This window comes from Aquila chrysaetos, chromosome 15, assembly GCF_900496995.4.
Source record: "Aquila chrysaetos chrysaetos chromosome 15, bAquChr1.4, whole genome shotgun sequence".
NCBI classification, from domain to species: Eukaryota; Metazoa; Chordata; class Aves; order Accipitriformes; family Accipitridae; genus Aquila; species Aquila chrysaetos.
The window spans coordinates 13,823,457-13,841,628 of record NC_044018.1 but is presented as its reverse complement, the minus strand read 5'-3'; the positions used below and the strand labels follow the sequence as shown (position 1 = coordinate 13,841,628).

At 35.8% G+C, this 18,172-nt stretch overlaps 1 protein-coding gene across 2 annotated transcripts in view; it reads right to left on the bottom strand.

Moving 5' to 3' along the window:
- The window catches only part of NBAS (NBAS subunit of NRZ tethering complex), a 191,676-nt gene that overhangs the window by 32,601 nt on the left and 140,903 nt on the right, over window positions 1-18,172 (bottom strand). For both annotated transcript variants that reach the window (XM_030037298.2, XM_030037299.2), the window contains 2 exons: window positions 15,012-15,101; window positions 12,533-12,728 (listed from right to left, as the gene is read on the bottom strand). In XM_030037298.2, the coding sequence (XP_029893158.1) occupies window positions 12,533-12,728; window positions 15,012-15,101 (286 nt within the window). The remainder of the gene's footprint in view (window positions 1-12,532; window positions 12,729-15,011; window positions 15,102-18,172) is intronic.

The following is an 18,172-nucleotide window of genomic DNA, read 5'->3' as shown; positions in this document are numbered from 1 at the left end:
ACCAAAACCCTACTGATTTACATGATTATAAAATTCATTTTATTACATCCACCAGATTGTAAATGTAAATATTTCAAAATATGTTCATGTTCATCACTGCAGCATAAATTTGAATTAATAAGGCATTGAAAATAAAAACACTAAGCAGGCATTTGAGTAGTCCCTTATTGCTATGAGACGTTTTCAATTTGTCACGACTCCTTGCAAAATGCACTATGTTTTTATTTACCCGCCCCCCAGCCAAGCTCTAGTGGTACAGAATTCATCTATGCTGCATTTTAAAATAATAGGCAAATCTGACATGAAAGATTTTTTTCAGATTCGAGATAGTGAATATTGATGCTAAAGCGTGCTTCCACTCATTAGACAGGGCTTAACGTGGTTTATAAACAATGACTGAAAGGACTGATAACAATTTGATAGAATCTCTGTAATTGCCATCATGGTATGCCGTGAACGGCACAAAAATACAACAATCCTGCCTTAAGGAGTTTACAATCTAATTAGGTAAATCAGCAAAGAAAAACTGCCCTTCCTACACAAACAGGCCAGTCAGGGTTGGTCACTGAAGAAATTAATCCTTCCATTTTGTGGGTCAACCTGTAGTCCCTCATTCCCTATTCTGCTCGTGTCTGTGCAGCTACTGAAAAGTCTGCACAAACGTAAAGTTACTGAAATCTACTTCCAGTACAAGGCTGCAAAGTAAACAGCTTGTTAAAAAGGACATATAAAATTACAAACTAAGTTAAACAGATATTTCTAAGTTCATTACTCACAATATAAACACAAATGTGAAAAATCACCAGTAAAAACAAACTACAAAAGTGTACAACTGTTCCTGAAATTGTATAGCTACTGACCCTGCAAAGGTAAGATAAGGAGTTTTTAAAGGCTGTTATTTATTTCATTCTCTTCAAACCGTTTCAAGATGCTAGACATCCTATCAACCTTGACGTTAGACACATTAAATACTTGTGAAACAAAGCAAAACCACAAGCACATATTGCAACACCTTCACATCCCAGAGCAACAGTAACCCCTTTTTGAAGGCAAAACCACAAATGCTGTACTCCCCAACACACTACAGCACCATGATTGAGAGGGAAATCCTCCAAGACACAACAGGGTCAGGCTGGGGAAAGAACTAACAGGCTTGGAGGAACGAACCACCGTGTCATTCAGCCACCCGTCTACCAGCGTACAGGCAAGAGCACACTCGAAGAAAAGAAGTCAAGAGTAATCATGGGAGCAAAGCTGCAAGCTTGGGCATGGACAGTGTGAGTTACCTGCTTAAAGGCAGGTTAGGAGGAGACCTCACATATAGCCAGACAGAAGAGGTGAAGAACCAGTGAACCATCCTGTTTTGTGAGACACGCTGGAAGTCAGGGATCCCAAGAAGGAGGAAAAGTGGGGAACTACCACTCTTTCTCCTTACTGTTTCTCCCTCACTGTATTTATAGTCTCATTCTCCAACGTTTAAGAGATTTTAGTGCTGGAGGAAGCCATTATTGCAATCTATTCTGATAATCTACATATCTCTGTGCATAATTTTATCCAATAATTTTTGCACTAAAATCGTAACTTCTGTTTGAGCTAGAATGCTTCCTAATAGACTTAGTCTTTTGACTTAAGTAAACAAGTTTAAGTTGTAAACAAGTTTAATATCTTTCTGGTACATTATTCCAACCTATCGATTAAAAGGTAAGTCTTCCTTATGGGATTTTATCAAGATTCCACTTACTTAATCTTGCCACAGTAACACCTCAATTTACAGCTTGTCTACATCGAGTTGTTTCCAGTTCTTATTCCTAATTAACCCACTCTGACTACCCACAGACAAGGGCAACATTGGAGTAAGTTTGATATATACTTTTCCTTTTCATACTCTTCCTTCCATGTCTGGTTTTTTGGCCGCTGCTGGAGACAGAATACCGGGCTGAATTGGACCTTGATGTGAACCAGCATTGATTGACATTTTTATGTACTCACACGCTAATTAAAAGTTACATTACGAAAACACACTGGGCCCACAATATTTTGTTATATGCAGTTTCCAAGTGGAATTGAGGGAACACAGGGACTCAAGCAAGCTTACCATTTTCCTTATGTGAAATGTGTACTCTCAGAAGGTAGCTGAACAGGAGTCAATGAGGTCAAGCAAAAGTTGCTTCTCAAAGACATATTTTACAGACTTTACCTCAAACTTAGTATCTCCTTAAAGTTCCTTCCCCAGCATTTATCAGAATTTTGAAGTTTAAACAATAATATGAAATAATACCTTTTACTCTATGTCCTAGCAACATATTGCCATGTACTGAGTTAAAGGCAATTCAATGAAGACATATAGTTTAAAGAACACATTTATACAGCACCAGGTTTTATATACTTTAAGTATTCACAATGTTTTAGAATTAAATTAAAAAGTTTTCCTAGAAAAAGGAATGCTGCCAAATGACTACTACGAGGCACTGACATAATCTGCTTCCTTACTGAGCATTCAGTCTTACTACTGCACTTACTTCCCATTTTTGGAAAGCTGATAAAAACTTTTACTTTTGAGAAAACCCATGGGAAGTTGTGGTTTAGATTATAGAAGTGTTAGTTTACTCACACCACTGTTGGATAAGAAAAGTGCAATTTAAAGAACACATACAACTAAATTGTAAACCTGGCAAGTTCAAAGATTTCCTGTGCACTAAGTTCCATAAAAAAATTTTTGTATGCCAATATGAGTGATTTGAGAAGTCCATCTTTCTTTTAGCACAGATGAGTTTTACCTTCTCAGAAACATATTTCAAATATATTCCCCTCATGGCAGAGGAACCTGTCAGCTTTAAATGAGACTTTTTCATCTTACTTTCTCCATCTGCCCAAGTTCACATGTGGATAATCCTACTTTCAATCCATTTTGGATCTTGGTAAATGGAAATGTATTACATGGTAGTAAGTCACAGCTGAGAAATGGTAAGTTTTTAAAAGCTGTTCTACTGGGCTCACAAATACCCCTGTATAATGATGGAATTTAGTTCTGTTTTATGAAGAAACACCGTAGGAAAAATATGATCTGGTTTGTAGCCTGGACCAGTGCACCAGATTAAATTCTCTTGCTTGAAAAAAAGCATCTTGAAGCTATGCGTATGGATTTATCCCAGTTAATAAAAAGCAACAGCTTTATTAAGGGATATCCACTTAAAAAACCAACAACAAACCAAACCCCAAAAATTTAAAAACCCACCACATCCAAAGTACCGTTGATTTCCGTTACTAGGGGGGATATAACCTGAGACAGTGATGCAAAGGCCTACCTCACATCTCCCCTCCACTTGAGTTTAAGACCAACAAGGAGACAGGAGTTCCTGGTGGAGCATATTCCAAGTCCTGAACCCACAAGGAGAACATGGGCTGCTACGACCTAGACTTTGGAAAAACAGCCACTGCCTGACAGACCACAAGGAAGTGCCTGCTATCAAAACAACAATCTTAGAGCAATCAACACAAAATTAAAACTGAAGTCAAGAGTTTTGCATGACAACTCAGTGTTCACAACCCATACCTTCTACCCCAAAGGAGGCTTTCTTGCACTTTCCCCAAAGCTGGACTTCATATATTAAAAATTATTATGAGTGCTGACCACATATGAAAGCCTGCTGCGCACAGATACTAAAGGGATGCATATAATGTCACAGGTCAAATCCTGCTCAAAGTGAAGTCAGTGAACAGGGTAAGCAAAGTTAAGGGATTCAAGTTTAAAAACAAATCAGTCAGAAGCCTACTGGTGATGAACTAAACAAAGGCTCAGCCACATGTTGAGTTGCCTGTCTTGTAGACATACCCAAGAACTTTTTTATTCTGAACTGATTTATATATTGTTGAATTCCTTATCTGCTTGATATGCAGCTCACTAACACTAAAAAACGCATACAGATTCAGTAAACACAAATGCATTGCCTAATGCATAAAGATGCATAACTCGTGCAGAAAATAAAATCCATTCATTTGTATTCTGCAGGAGACTATGTCCTAATCTGCAAATACATTTCAGCACAGAGAAAAGCTCTGAAGACTGTACATAGATATTGATAGAGAGATAAGGGCAAATAAAGAAAAAATTATGCATTTGAAAGATTTATATATCTAGCTAGCAAAAACTGAGAGGATTAACATACATGTAATTTAAAAGGTATATTGACTAGGTGTCTGTTAATAGGTAAAAATTTGAATCTATGTAAATCATGGCTAAAATTAACCTCTGTGCAACACAAGATACTTAAAAACATGTAAATCATTTCACTTGTATGTGCCAGTTACTAATCACTATTTCATATTTCATAATCTATATAGAAAGAAGAGAAAGGGTGTTGGAACATGCAGCCTGGAAATGATAAGATCTTAATCCTTAAATATTGCTTTTAACTTTAAACAGTTAAGTTAGCATCAGCCATTTCCCCCCATACATTGTGCAACTGGCTTTTCAATTTACCTTTTCTGATCATCACTACTACCATCAAGAAGGACCGCATGCACAAGCTCCCAGTATTCAACTGTATGTACAACTCCTGTCTTGATAACCAAAGTCTGCAATTCTTGCTAATAGAGGAAAAATTATTTTAAAAGCTGTTTTCATGTAAATGAAAACTTGTCAAAATTAATCCCTCCAAAATGTCATCCTGCAGATAGGCTAATCCGACAAAGTAAAAGATGTTTTTTTAAAAAGAACAACCCACAATAAACTAAGATACCTTCTTTTAGGAACAACAGGTTGTTATGTTGACTACAATGTTAAGTAATATTTGTCCTGGTTTCAGCTGGGTTAATTTTTGTCCTAGTAGCTAGTATAGTGTTATGTTTTGGGTTCAGTATGAGAAGAATGTTGATAACACACTGATGTTTTCAGTTGTTGCTAAGTAGTGTTTAGTCTAAAGTCCAGGAATTTTCAGCTCCTCATGCCCAGCCAGTGATAAAGCTGGAGGGGCACAAGAAGTTGGGAGGGGACACAGCCAGGGCAGCTGACCCAAACTGGCCAAAGGGGTATTCCATACCATGTGACGTCACGTCCAGTATATAAACTGGGGGGAGTGGGACTGGGGGGATTGCTGCTCGGGAACTAACTGGGCATCGGTTGGCAAGTTGTGAGCAATTGCATTGTGCATCACTTGTTTTGTATATTCCAATCCTTTTATTAGTATTGTCATTTTATTATTGTTATTATTACCATTATTATTTTCTTCCTTTCTGTTCTATTAAACTGTTCTTATCTCAACCCACGAGTTTTACCTTTTTCCTTCCAATTCTCTCCCCCATCCCACTGGCTAGGGGGGAAGTCAGTGAGCAACTGTGTAGTGTTTAGTTGCTGGCTGGGGTTAAACCATGACGTATTTCAGTACTACTATTGTCAGTAAAAAAACAATAAAAGAAAGACTTAAATTTTTAATGCAAAATTCCTCTATTGCTTTTCCATATTTATGACCTAGTCCAGCAGCACCTAAGGTACCAAGCGAATGGATATCACAAAATACTTTAAGCTATTAAAAATTGAAATAAATGAGTAGCTCTGTTATAGCCATGAAAATAATCAGAAGGTAGGGCAGCATCATGCAACTGTCATACTGAATGGCATTACATAAGCACTGCAGCTGGTGGTTTTCTTTTTGATTTGATGCAGTGAAAGTCCTAGCAGTCACAGTCATCATAGCTGAGTCCCTATGTAATAATAGCAACAATATGGAAAAAACCCCTCACTCTCTCAACCAACATGAACTATCAGAACTTACTATGAAGAACCTATTTTAAGAATACCTGAGAGGGGCTCCTCAGATGATAGAATTTACAGACCTCTAAATAGTAAGTGTCAGCTAGCAAGATGGTTGATGGAATAAGGCAAGACTGAAAAAATGCATGGCATCAACTGAACATCAGTTATTAATGCAAAACACTCACTTAAGATAATAACAAAATAATGCCTAAAGAAAAACAGTTTTACAATTTAGTTATATTTTCAAAAGGCTTTTAACACCATCCCTGACTAGAAACCACTGAAGAACTTGATCTGCTAACAAGAACAAAACCAAAAAACACAAACAAAAAACCAGTTTATGATCAAATGGTAAAGGTAAGAAGTAGAATTTCTCATGATTTTATGACTGCTTCTTTGCTTATAGACATTAAATGATGCTTTTGGAGGACTGCAAGCATTGAACAGATAATATTGCCTACAAACAAGCTAGCTTATGTTTGTCAAGGACGCTGTAGAAAGAAACCTCCAATTGACTTAAAAAGATCTAGGGTAAGTAAATGACCATATGATGGTAAATAAAACAACCATGGTAAAGCCATCACATTTTAAAACATGCTAAATTGGCCTCATTCAGCCTCACTGAATGAAATTCAGAGACCTCTGGTTAATGTACAGCTGAAGTCAGAGAGCAATCAAGGCATTGGGATGCATAAGCATGAGCTGTTAGTTTCCACAAGGACATCACATTCACTTCTCCAATTACCTCCTTTCAGGAGGCATACTGCGTATCACAGTGGGCTCTCAGATAGAGGGGAGAATAGTTACGGACATAGAAAACACTGTGCATGAGGTAACATGACTGGAATTGTTTATGTAGATTGAGTAAACAACAGAATAAGGAAAAAAGTGATGAAGTACAAAAAACAGAGCAGGAACTTGACTTTCTGGATTTTGCTATCCTATAAAAATAGAACCACCACACATACCAGGTCACGTAGAAAAAAAAATCCTTCACCAAAGTGTCAGCATGTTTTGCACTCAATGCTGTGTGGTGTACCAATACCAAGAATTTAGCAAGAGACACCCAAGGTTGAACCACAGTTCATCCACCAATTTCTTTGCAACATAATAATAGAACTCTGAATACATAACTAATGAGCTCTTAATATTTCTGAAATTGACATAAAAGGAGAATATACAATGTTTAAACTATTCTCCACTTACACCTTCTTTACAAAAGACCTATTACAGAAAATGAATTATCCCCATGAATCCACTCCACAGGACTCTTATCTTCCTCTGAAGCAATTGCTGCTAGCCACAGAATACTGTAGTACCCAGGGCTCACATTCAAAACCGTCATGTTCACTCAAGCTATACTGCTTTTCTCTCCACTTTGTCTTATCTGTTTTACTTGTGTAGTTAATGGAAAATATTTCATTTGCATCTTGAAGTTTTTAATTAATCATACACGCTACAATTTATGTTCCCAGAAAAAATACATTTCACATGTTCGCATATGGATAAATTGCATCTTCAAAGAACGGAAATTAGTGTTTTAAAATATTAATTAAAACTTAAATTAAATTTTTTAAACTTGATTTTTATGCATTACCAGCAGAGAAACAATGTCTCTAGAATTATAAACACCATCGTAACAAATTTACTCAAAGTTGATAGGACCATAAATCTTTCTTCTAATTAAGCAATTTTCACAAATAAATGGTGGCTGAGGATTAAACAGATACAGCTCCTTCACTTGTATTTTGCCAAATCAAGCTAAATACAGGGCATTGTTACCTGATAAATGACTTCAGTACAATGCCTGGGGAATTCTTAAATCTCACCGTGCTTTCCAAATCCTTATGTTTAAATCTCTGACACAAGTAGAGGCAATGGGAAAAAGTTGAAAATCACTGGACATTGACTTACTCCCTTTCAGACCTTTCTTTATGAAGTCATATGAAGAAACATCATGTAAACAGATACACACTTTTCATATACTGGAGAAAGAAGAAAAAAAAAGAGCAATGGAGGCTTCACAGCCATACCCAAGTTCTCAGAAAGTCATTATTTTAATGTAGACATTACTAAGGTTGCTGAGACACATAAAACTTGCATATGCCAAGCATAAATTGCCTATACGAAGGAAGGGCAAATGTGCGTGGGATGTACACAATACAAATACAAATTAATCTGGCAGTTTTTCAAAGCTAAACTTTAGGGAAAAAAGAAAACCAGATAAAATAAGAAAGGTACCTAAAATTACAATCTTAAATTCATATTAGATATGCCTTCCAATTTTCAAAAATGCTTAGCCCTCCACAGCTCTGTATATCCCAAGATCATGAAAAAACCATAATATAACAATATAAGGGGAAAGGCAAAATGAGATTACCTTCTCTAAATGACAAAGCTATCTGCATTTAAGTGGCATGCAAGTAGTAATTACATTTTGCATTTGTGCAATAATTAAAATCCTTTTAAGACAAGGTGTGTCTTATAGAAGCTTCACAATTATTAACTTCTTATCTTAAACTAACCCTTTGTTTACCTACAGAAGCTTTGTTAGTGCTGCTGTAGCCTCCTGGGCCAAAACCCTAGCTCTTATTACTGTAACTTATGCCTTGTAACTGGTCACTGAACTGAACAATTACGTACATACACATAACCTGTTAGCTGATACCTCACATATGTAAGACAGTGCAGTGTTAAAATAGTCTAAGTAGTGGATCACATTACAGACTGTATTTTTATATACTATGTGAAAACAAATGGATTTCCTATCTTAGATGGACAAAGTTAAATTTGATATGAACATTCGAAACCATGTTTTTCTCCCCCCCCCACCCCCTCATTTTTTTAATATATAAAAAAGTCAGTATTTTGACCCATATTTTTCATGCACCAGTTAACTAGAAAATTACAGAACCTGAAGAGCTCAGATAAAATTCATCAAGGGGATTAAAACAACGCATGCCTCCTCCCTCCGGTAGCGTGGGATGCTACTGGAATGTGAATTAAAGACTCTCAAAGCCTTTGAAAAATGAGGACCCCTGAATTTTTAATTTTGTTAACTAATCATTAGAGAACTGGAAATTGCTGTGTTTCTGACTGTTTGATAGGTAGCTGCTTCCATAAAGTACATTTTTAATTTTGTAAGAGCTGGCCTGTTTCCCAGCAGCACATTGATTTGTGGGACCACTACTTACAGCACCTAGAGCATAATTAAATATTAAGTCCCTCCTTGATGTATGCAAAGTCTGACTAAGAGGATTAGTAGACACACTGAGGGTGGCTTTCACACATTTTCTGGTAATTGAACACTGCAATATCATTAAACTTATCTTCACTCAATAGAAATCCACGTTCAACCTTTACAATATCTGCTGTCCCTTTTTGTACCAAGGAATGGTAAAGGGAAAGAGGGATCCCCTAAAAGTGTGTAAGAAATGTCAAGCAAGTAAACAATCTGGAAGTAAGATAATGAATACATTTTTTAAATATTTGCAATTTAAAGTTCATTAAAAAAACAAAACAAAACAACAACCTTTAAATGCATTCCTCTACAATCTAAAAATAGCATTCAATGCACCCCCCCCCCCCTTTTTTAAATGTGATTTTCTTTTTTTACTACTTTTCTGGATGAGAAAGGATGACCAAATTAATAAAGGTGTAGTGATGCTGGAGAAATTGACACCTACAGACAAGGCAGACAGACTGACATAGCAGTCTGTGCACATGTTTGAAAGATATAATTCCTCACGTCTACTTTTTGACCCTGCTTCACCCAGGACTACAGAGCAACCTGATCAAACTTTTGAACTGTGCTTCAACATCCCCTTCTGTAGAACAGGGTTGCTTTTGAAGGTCTTTGCACCCAAAGCACTAACTTGCACAAGAAACTTACTTAATTAATGCTTTGCCAAAAGCTCATGTACAAATCTCTCTCTTCGCTTTTCAGCAGTCATGTAACTACTGAATGCTGCAGTGTTCTTGTTTCACTAAAATACCATGAAGGATTGTGAAATGTACACAGTTTTCAATATGCTGTTTTATTATGCTATTTTCTCTGTTCGTTAATTCACAAAATAAGCAAACAATAATCAAATAAGGTCATCGCTTGATTTTTCTAATATCAACTTGTAGACTAGCATTTGACATCAGCTGACTAGAAGAGGAAAAAAAAGGAAAAAAAATAGTCTAAGTAGTGGATCACTCATTTGTTTTCTTGGACACTTGTGAAGAACTCTGAATTTCAATGACTGGGACCCAATGGACAAACCAATATGACTCTTCTGTCTAAATCACACATTAGTTACCTAGCACAAAATATTCAATGAAAACAAAGGGTTCTCTATCACATTTAGCTTGAACTGACATGAAAATCAGAATAATTTTTAAGTATGTTCCAACAGGACTCTTATAATTGCACTCTGTAGCAGGAATTGGGGTGAAAAAACAATGATTTTTATGTACATATAAGCACAGCTTTCACTATTGCTAAGCATGAAAACTATTTCTGAACTTAGCTAAATAATAAATACTATATACAGAGAATTTTAAATTACAGTATTATACATACATTTTTATACAATTATCTTGGAAAGGTTTGAGCTTATCTAGCACAGTACTTAAACTTTTTACTACATGGCTTCTTGCACTACTTGCTTACCCATCAGCAAAAGAGTAGAGCACTGAAGTGATCGGCAACTCTGTGTTACAAGCAAATGGGCTGCTGCTTATAATCAGTACAAACTTCTTCCCTCACAAAAACCCGGTACGTTTTCCTGCTTGAAACTAGGAGTATTCTAAAAATCCACCACTTCAGGAAACAGAATTTATTAACTGATTATATGGAGAGACCTAAACAGGCTGGAAGATTGGGCCAACAAGAGCCACACGAGGCTTCACAGCCATGCTGCACCTGGGAGAGCACAGCTGGGGCCAGCCAGCCTGGGGAGGGCCCTGGGGGACTTGGTGGGCAGCGAGCTACATGTGAGCCAGCAGCATATGCGATGCATTCAATTAATTCCTAAAACATCACGAGACAAAAGCAAATGGATGTGAGTTTCAGGTTGTAAAGCTATATACATTTTGACTTACCAGATTATGGGAGAAAACAAAAGTGATCTTATCTTACATATTTCTCAAACAAATGTAATGAGTCTCACAAGGTTTCTGTCAAATACAGGTTCTTCTTCTGTCTTCTACAGACATGGCTGAAAGCCATTATCTACCTGTGACTTTTTCCTTAAAACATACTCCAGTTGAATCTTTTAGACTTGAAATGCTTTTGGATTGGAAAGCTGTTCACAGGCAACACAAATATTGACAAAGGATTGAACTGAAGATGAAGAATCCAATCATAGACAGAGACCTGAAGAGCAGTTGAGGAGTTAAGTGCTGGTATTACTGCGAATGCAAGAGAAAAAGTAATTTCTAAAGAAAGCAAGAGATAAGCATTTTCTTCTTCTTTTAAGATTTTTATTAGGATTATACCCTCGGATGATCTTAGCACAGTGAGTCAAAACTGAGATATTGCTTTTGTTTTATATGAATATAAAATGGTTTTGTGCACAGATTTTTTGAGGAACTATTGGAAATATTCTGTTTTAGTTCCATAGGTCTTAGCATGGGGGGGAGGCATTTAGAAAATGGACAAAAAGTAGCTCTGCTTCTGAACAAGTCTACATGCAGCAAGTGATACTCATACAATTTCAAAATGGCACAAGCTTCAAAGACAAGACTACTTCTTCCTGTTAAGCCTTTCGTATATTTTCATTGTACTTGGAAATGCAGAAACACTAAAAATACGTATGTTGATGTTAAACACTTCACCAAAATGAGTCATGAAATAAAGCAGTTAAAATATTAATGAATAACCAGCAAGAGCCTTTTTGTATATCTGGAGTTAATATGCTACTTGATACACTCAAGTGTTTTCACTCCTGAGAACACTCAGTAGGTGATCCTTAGTAGTCTTAGATCAACTTCTACATACACTTAAGAAATTAAAGCTAGGCATTTTGTCACCCTTTAATTCAGAAGGAAAGTTAATCTGTTTTAGACTTGAAAACTTGAACTACAAGTGCTCTGTCTCTCTTAGTTGGAAACAAATAAATAGCTAAGAGTAACTTCTTTCACCAGTGATTCTACCTTATTTTTTTCCCTGACTTTACACTGAAAAAGACTTAAAACTATCACTTGGGCAGTTAAAGGCATGAACTGTTTTCAAGCAACTACTTTCAGTTGTTAGGTGCTACCTCTTAAGAGACAAGAGCAGACTAACTATGACTGAATGCATTTCCTTATCAACCAAGTCTTTCCATTTGAGAATGTCCTTGATGCTCCTACTACACGTTCATGGAATAATACTTAAAGACCCCAGAAAAGAAGAGACAGTGGCAAGTAATTCTCATTCTAATTCTGACTATAATGTCACACCAAGTAGAAGATAAAGAGGGAAGGTAAAATTGACAGAAAAAGTGGTCAGAAAAGAAAGAATATAGAGAAACTTCAAAGTCAGTGCTTGACATGGAGGAAAATCATTAGTGTTTAATCAAGTTCGGTATTATGTACTCCTGATTGCAAACAAAAGCTGAGTCTGTTAACTTTACCTAACACTGTTTTTCAAAGAATCATAATGTATTAGAAACCTGATTCAAAAGGAAGGTAGGATTAGTTCCCATACCAACAGCATGCATCGCAACCATGTATTGCAAACCAGCATTTCATCATATAATCCTTGCATAAAAACAGTCTTATGCTACCATTTATAGCAATCAATATTAATACCTTTGTTTCAGGCCAGCAAGCTCTAAGAACAGCTTGTGTCCTGAAGTACACAAGTAGCTTGCTGTCTTCGTCACTGAGATGGAAGGCTTGCTCCAGAATTTGCAATACTCTGATGCGAGGTTTCACTGCTAAAGAGTCATCACCACAGAAAGGTCTCAACCACTCCAGAAGGTCATCTGAAGAAACTACTTTCTCCCTGTAATTAAACAATACTGTGTTAAACAGTCTTTGGTAATTCTAATGAAAGTACTACATGTATTTTCAAAACTGTTAACAAGTACATTCAACACATAACAAATACCTAAGACTGGAAATGGAAGAGCTCACTTCTGTGAGACTGCAGGGAAACTAGATCTCATAAATCAAGTGCCTAAAGCTAAAGGGTGTAAGAACTTTTTTTGAGCTTCAGATAACCATGTAACATCATAGAAATCCATCTGTACAGTTACATATTCTCCTACATACTCCTTTGACTGCCAACTGTATCATAATGGTGCTGGATTTCAGCACCTGAAAATCCAAGCCTTTTTATGGTGCCTGGTCCTGACTGATGCCTGTACTTCCACACCATCTGACTTCATGGAAAACTAGCTTGACTGCTTGCATTTTAAGTATGACATTTTTGTATCTGATGCTTATTCATGTTGCTCTATATTCTCTTTCTTTCCTTGCAAGTCCCTTCTTTACACTCCACATACACAAATTAGTTTCTCCTGATTGTAGCTCTAGCCATTTCTTATTTTTTTCTGTACCATCTCTAGCCAGCTTGATTATTCTATGTTCTAGTATGATAATGATTGCAGAATGCTCATAATCCCTAGAAAGAAAAAAGAGATGTTAAAAAAAACTAATTTTGGGGGTTTTCCTGACTTGGGTAATTAGAAAAACTCTTAATTAAATAATTTGATTCAAAAAGTGTATTGTATTGAATACACTCTAACTGTGTGAAAGCATGTACAATACACAGATTACCATGAACTCACCAACCATCTAGCAGTTGCAGACAGAATAATCTATTATGTCCCCTAGAGGTTATAAACTAGCATGTAACAAATCAGTAAATGCTATTCTGCTATGCTTTAGTGCTATTTTAAACTAAAGCTAATTTTTTTCTTAAAAAAAAAAAAAAAAATCAGAAAGTGGTTCCAGGTGGAGTGTGATTTATAACTAATGTTCCCTTATTTGTCTTAATAAGACAGACGGGAAAGTAATATCAGACAGAAAACACCAATTTAACCTGTCTTGCAGCTCTGAAATAATAAACATTGACAGCTTAGGTTTCCATATTACAAGGATTTCAATTTTACTTAAGACTTTATATTGTCTGAATGATGCTGTTAGCTCAGAACTTCAACTAAATTAGACATGCCTCTGCTGAACAGGTGGCATTCAAACTGTAAATTAAAAGTTTGGGAATTAAGAGGACCTGCTGGAATATTTCAAGAGTTTTGTAGAGCTCGCACTTGATGTTTATATATGTTTTCCTGAGGGAAAGATTTATATTTTGTAAATTGAATAGCTGAGGTTTAAGGCGATAAATAAGAACAAGTATTTAAATGAATGTAAACAATCTCTTGTAATCACAATGACTTCCACTCCAGCTTATTGTTTCAGCAGTTAAATGTTGATGAAGTATACAAATAAAAGACTCTAGCAAGTGCATCTCAATAAAATAGTACCGACTCTCCCATTCTACCTTAGAATATTGCAAGTGAGATTTACTATAGATTTTGACATCAATTCAGTTTACTTCAGTATCCAATATTTAACTAATTTAATGTCAGTGGAGAAGCCTCCAGACAATAGTGTAATTGTTTTTGTGTGGCTACCACAGAGTATGGGGTTTTATTATTATTATCATACATAAGTTCTTAGTTTGTATGTCTGGAAACAAAACTGATTTTTTTCTTCTTCCTTGTCTTTACTGGAATTGCAGTGGAAAATGTCAGCGAGACATACAGACCATTATGTGACCTGAAATAAGGGCATCCCCAAAAGAGGAGGAAAAAATGTGGTGAAGCATCATACAGCATTTGTGAAACTGTTTCTGCACTATACCCTAAAATATTGACAAATTTAGATATCTGAATTCAGATATCTGAAAGCAAGTCGTCGTTATTTGCAATTTATCTACTAAACTGAAACAAAAGCAGTGAAGTACTCCTGGTAGATATACAATCTGCAGTAGTCACAACAGAAAAAACATTTTCTCAAATCACCATAATACACAGTTATCTAAATTTTAGGTTCAGTGACTTGCTTTCTTCCAAATGACTAAGTAAAGGCTTCTGTCAGGGCTTGGATTTTGAACCTGATAAATGATAGCCTGTTTGAGAATAAAGTCTTATAAAATTAAGTGCAAGCCCATTATATATATCCATGAAGAAAAATCATCCATATTCAGTGTTGTACCTTCAATGCTTTCATGAGAAGTATCTTTCAAAGTCTTAACCAAAGAATCCATACAGGAAGTTCTTACCCTTTCTCAACACTTGCATGCACTGCAGAAATGATGCCTTCTAGGATTCCAAGTGGATCTTTCACTGATGTAGATGAGCCACCATTTCCACTGTTAGGGGAAGACATAAAATTAACATTAAAATGGTCCTTAATATCGTATCTAATTCTATCCACCTGTAGGATTTACATTAATTGTTCAATAATTATAGCAATTTTCCACTTTCCCTGCTTAACTAGTACCTTTATTTTTATGTGAAAGTAATGCAAGGAGCAACAAGAAAAGAGTAATACTGAAATACCTATGTGAAACTTGAAAGAAAAAGAACAGTTAAAATTTAGCACTTCTAACACAGATTAGGTCAGCAAAATATACACATGTAATCTCATTACTTTAAAGATCTTACCAATATCAACTAAACAGATTAAAGGTTACACATAAATGTCACCATCTTTTCTTTTGAAATATCATCTTGCAGTATCACTATTGGTTTAAACCAACTTCACTGTAACCTGAGTCAATAGAATCCTATCTGCTGATTCCACAAATTTCTTCCCCCCTACCCTGCTGTGGTTAATTTTCAGTTGGATCAACTAGGTTCATGATTACCAGAACCAACAGAATTAAAAATAGGGAATATGTGGTCAAAAAGGCATGTGGGAAAGGGAAGGATCAAGCTACTATGCATGTGTAGGAATAGAAAAACGTGAATCACACTGCTCATCAGACATTCCAGTTACAATACAGTGTTCTTCTGCAGGTCAAAAGGTAGGAAATACTGGAAACAAAATCACTCTGGTAGGAAAAAAATCTTCACTCATAATGCAATGAAAGCGACATTTTCTGCTAACATTTTCAGCAAAACAAACCTAAGATGTGAATTAGTGCTGCAAGAGGGAGGGATTTTGCACTGGTACTCCAATAAAGCACACAGTTTCTCTTCATGGGCACCACTGCAGTGGCAATGATGCCCGCATGAACTAGAAAAACAACAGTTTTGCCTATCTTAGAGTTTGTCAATGCTGCATTAAAGAAAGAGAAAGGCAGGCAAGTACTTCCAAGGTTAGCTTACTAAAGATGACTCAAAAACCCAGAGATAAAGTGTATTTTCTCTACAGTTCATCAGCATATCAAAGCTCTTCTGCTATGAAAAATATCAGCCTCTTCCTATATGGTCTCTTAATAAGAATGAATACATGTCCAGACTACCCTGACTGTTCTGTGGAAAGCCAAAATACACTGTATGGCTGATAGTAATGTGTAAAAATAACTGCAATATTACACTTTTTTTTTTCAAGAGTTCTAAATTTTAATAAATTTAATAAATATAAATTTTGTCATTTATTACTTCAGTAAGATAAATATATTGCTTAAAAATGATTATACTATATGGCATAGAGACCTGAATTTTTATAACCTTTACTGCCTTCCTGCATTCAGATTTTTCAAGTTTTCTATTTTTATTTTTATCTTAACAGGTGACCAGCACTTCAGTGAACAACACGAGATTTAAAACCAACATGTGACTCCATTCAGAACAGATGCAAGATAATTTGTTGCATGATGAAACCTTAGTAGATTTATTTTATATTACTATACTGCACTCATAAGTTTAAAGTAGGAGTAGAAAGCTCGTAACATCAGCCTTTTTCTCAAAAAATACTATTACATATGACTATGATAAAAATGCTATTCTTAATACCAATACTATCATATGGCAGCTAAATAAACTTTAAAAAGAGTGAAGTTTAAATCTAGATATTTTCCTAAACATCTTCAGAGTATTTGGAAACAATCAAATTATAATTTATAGTACAGAAATATCCAGGATTTTAGACTCCTGAAGAGACATAATGTGTGTCCAAAAGATAAAAATCTATTTTCACCAAAAAATGCATGAAAAAATTTCAGTCTCAAAAAAAAAAAATTTAGATCACACCAGTACTGTAGAAATGTGGAAATGGTAAAAAGAACAGCAGTATTAAAGTAATCATTTTAAGCAAGCAGCTACATGCATTAGGAGACGGTTTCAAATTTGTTTTAAAATAAAAAAGCTAAGAAAATTTAAGATGTGTTCCCAGAGTGGAGACAGACACAAACCACTTCATTAATGTTCTGTTTACAGGCCAGATTTAAATTTTCCTATATTATTATGCTTTTCATGTTTTTTTCAATTAAGTTTGTAATAAAACGACATCAACAAAGGGCACTAACATGGCACATCTAAAGAAAACTAGAATACTTGTAAAGCTTGCAAACTAAGAAGAGAATCATGATTGAAATAGAAAAGAATAGGACATTTGCAGCCTTTCAATACTTAAAGGGGGCCTATATGAAAGATGGGGACAAACTTTTTAGCAGGCCTGTTGCAATAGGACAAGGGGCAATGGTTTTACACTAAAAGAGGGTAGATTTAGACTAGATGTAAGGAAGAAATTTTTTACAATGAGGGTGGCGAAACACTGGCACAGGTTGCCCAGAGAGGCGGTCGATGCCCCATCCCTGGAAACATTCAAGGTCAGGTTGGACGGGGCTCTGAGCAACCTGGTCTCGTTGAAGATGTCCCTGCTCACTGCAGGGGGGTTGGACTAGATGAACTTTAAAGGCCCCTTCCAACCCAAACTGTTCTATGAGTCTATGGACTACAGAAATGCAGATCTTACAGCTCTACTTACCCTAAATTATCTTCCATATCAAAGGAAGCTGACCAGCAAACCTTATATTTTGGGTACCCTCAATTTTGGAGATTGGTTCTGAACAGCCCTAGCATTTGCTCTTTAAAAACCCTTCATCTCTCTAATTAGAAGTGAAAGCCGTTAGCTCGTATCACAACCAGGCTCTAAGCACCTCAAAAAAACCTCGGGTCAAAAAACCCATATACGCAGAAGTTAATGGATATTTCTGAAAACAGAAAACCACGGTTTCAGACAATACATCAGTGAAGCCAGTTCTCAAGTACAACAGATGTATGAACATTTACAGAAAGCTTCAAGTTTGTCATACGCTGACAGGTACTATCCTACTAAGCAGGAAGAAAGGCGAAAAAAAGTGAATCTAAGCAATAAGTTAGAGTTATCAAGAATAAGAAAGCATTTTAAAAAGAAATCTAGAAAGATTGAAAACTAGCATTTTTTTAAGCTTAATATTGCCTTTACTGCCTAATGTTAGAGAAACTACAAAGA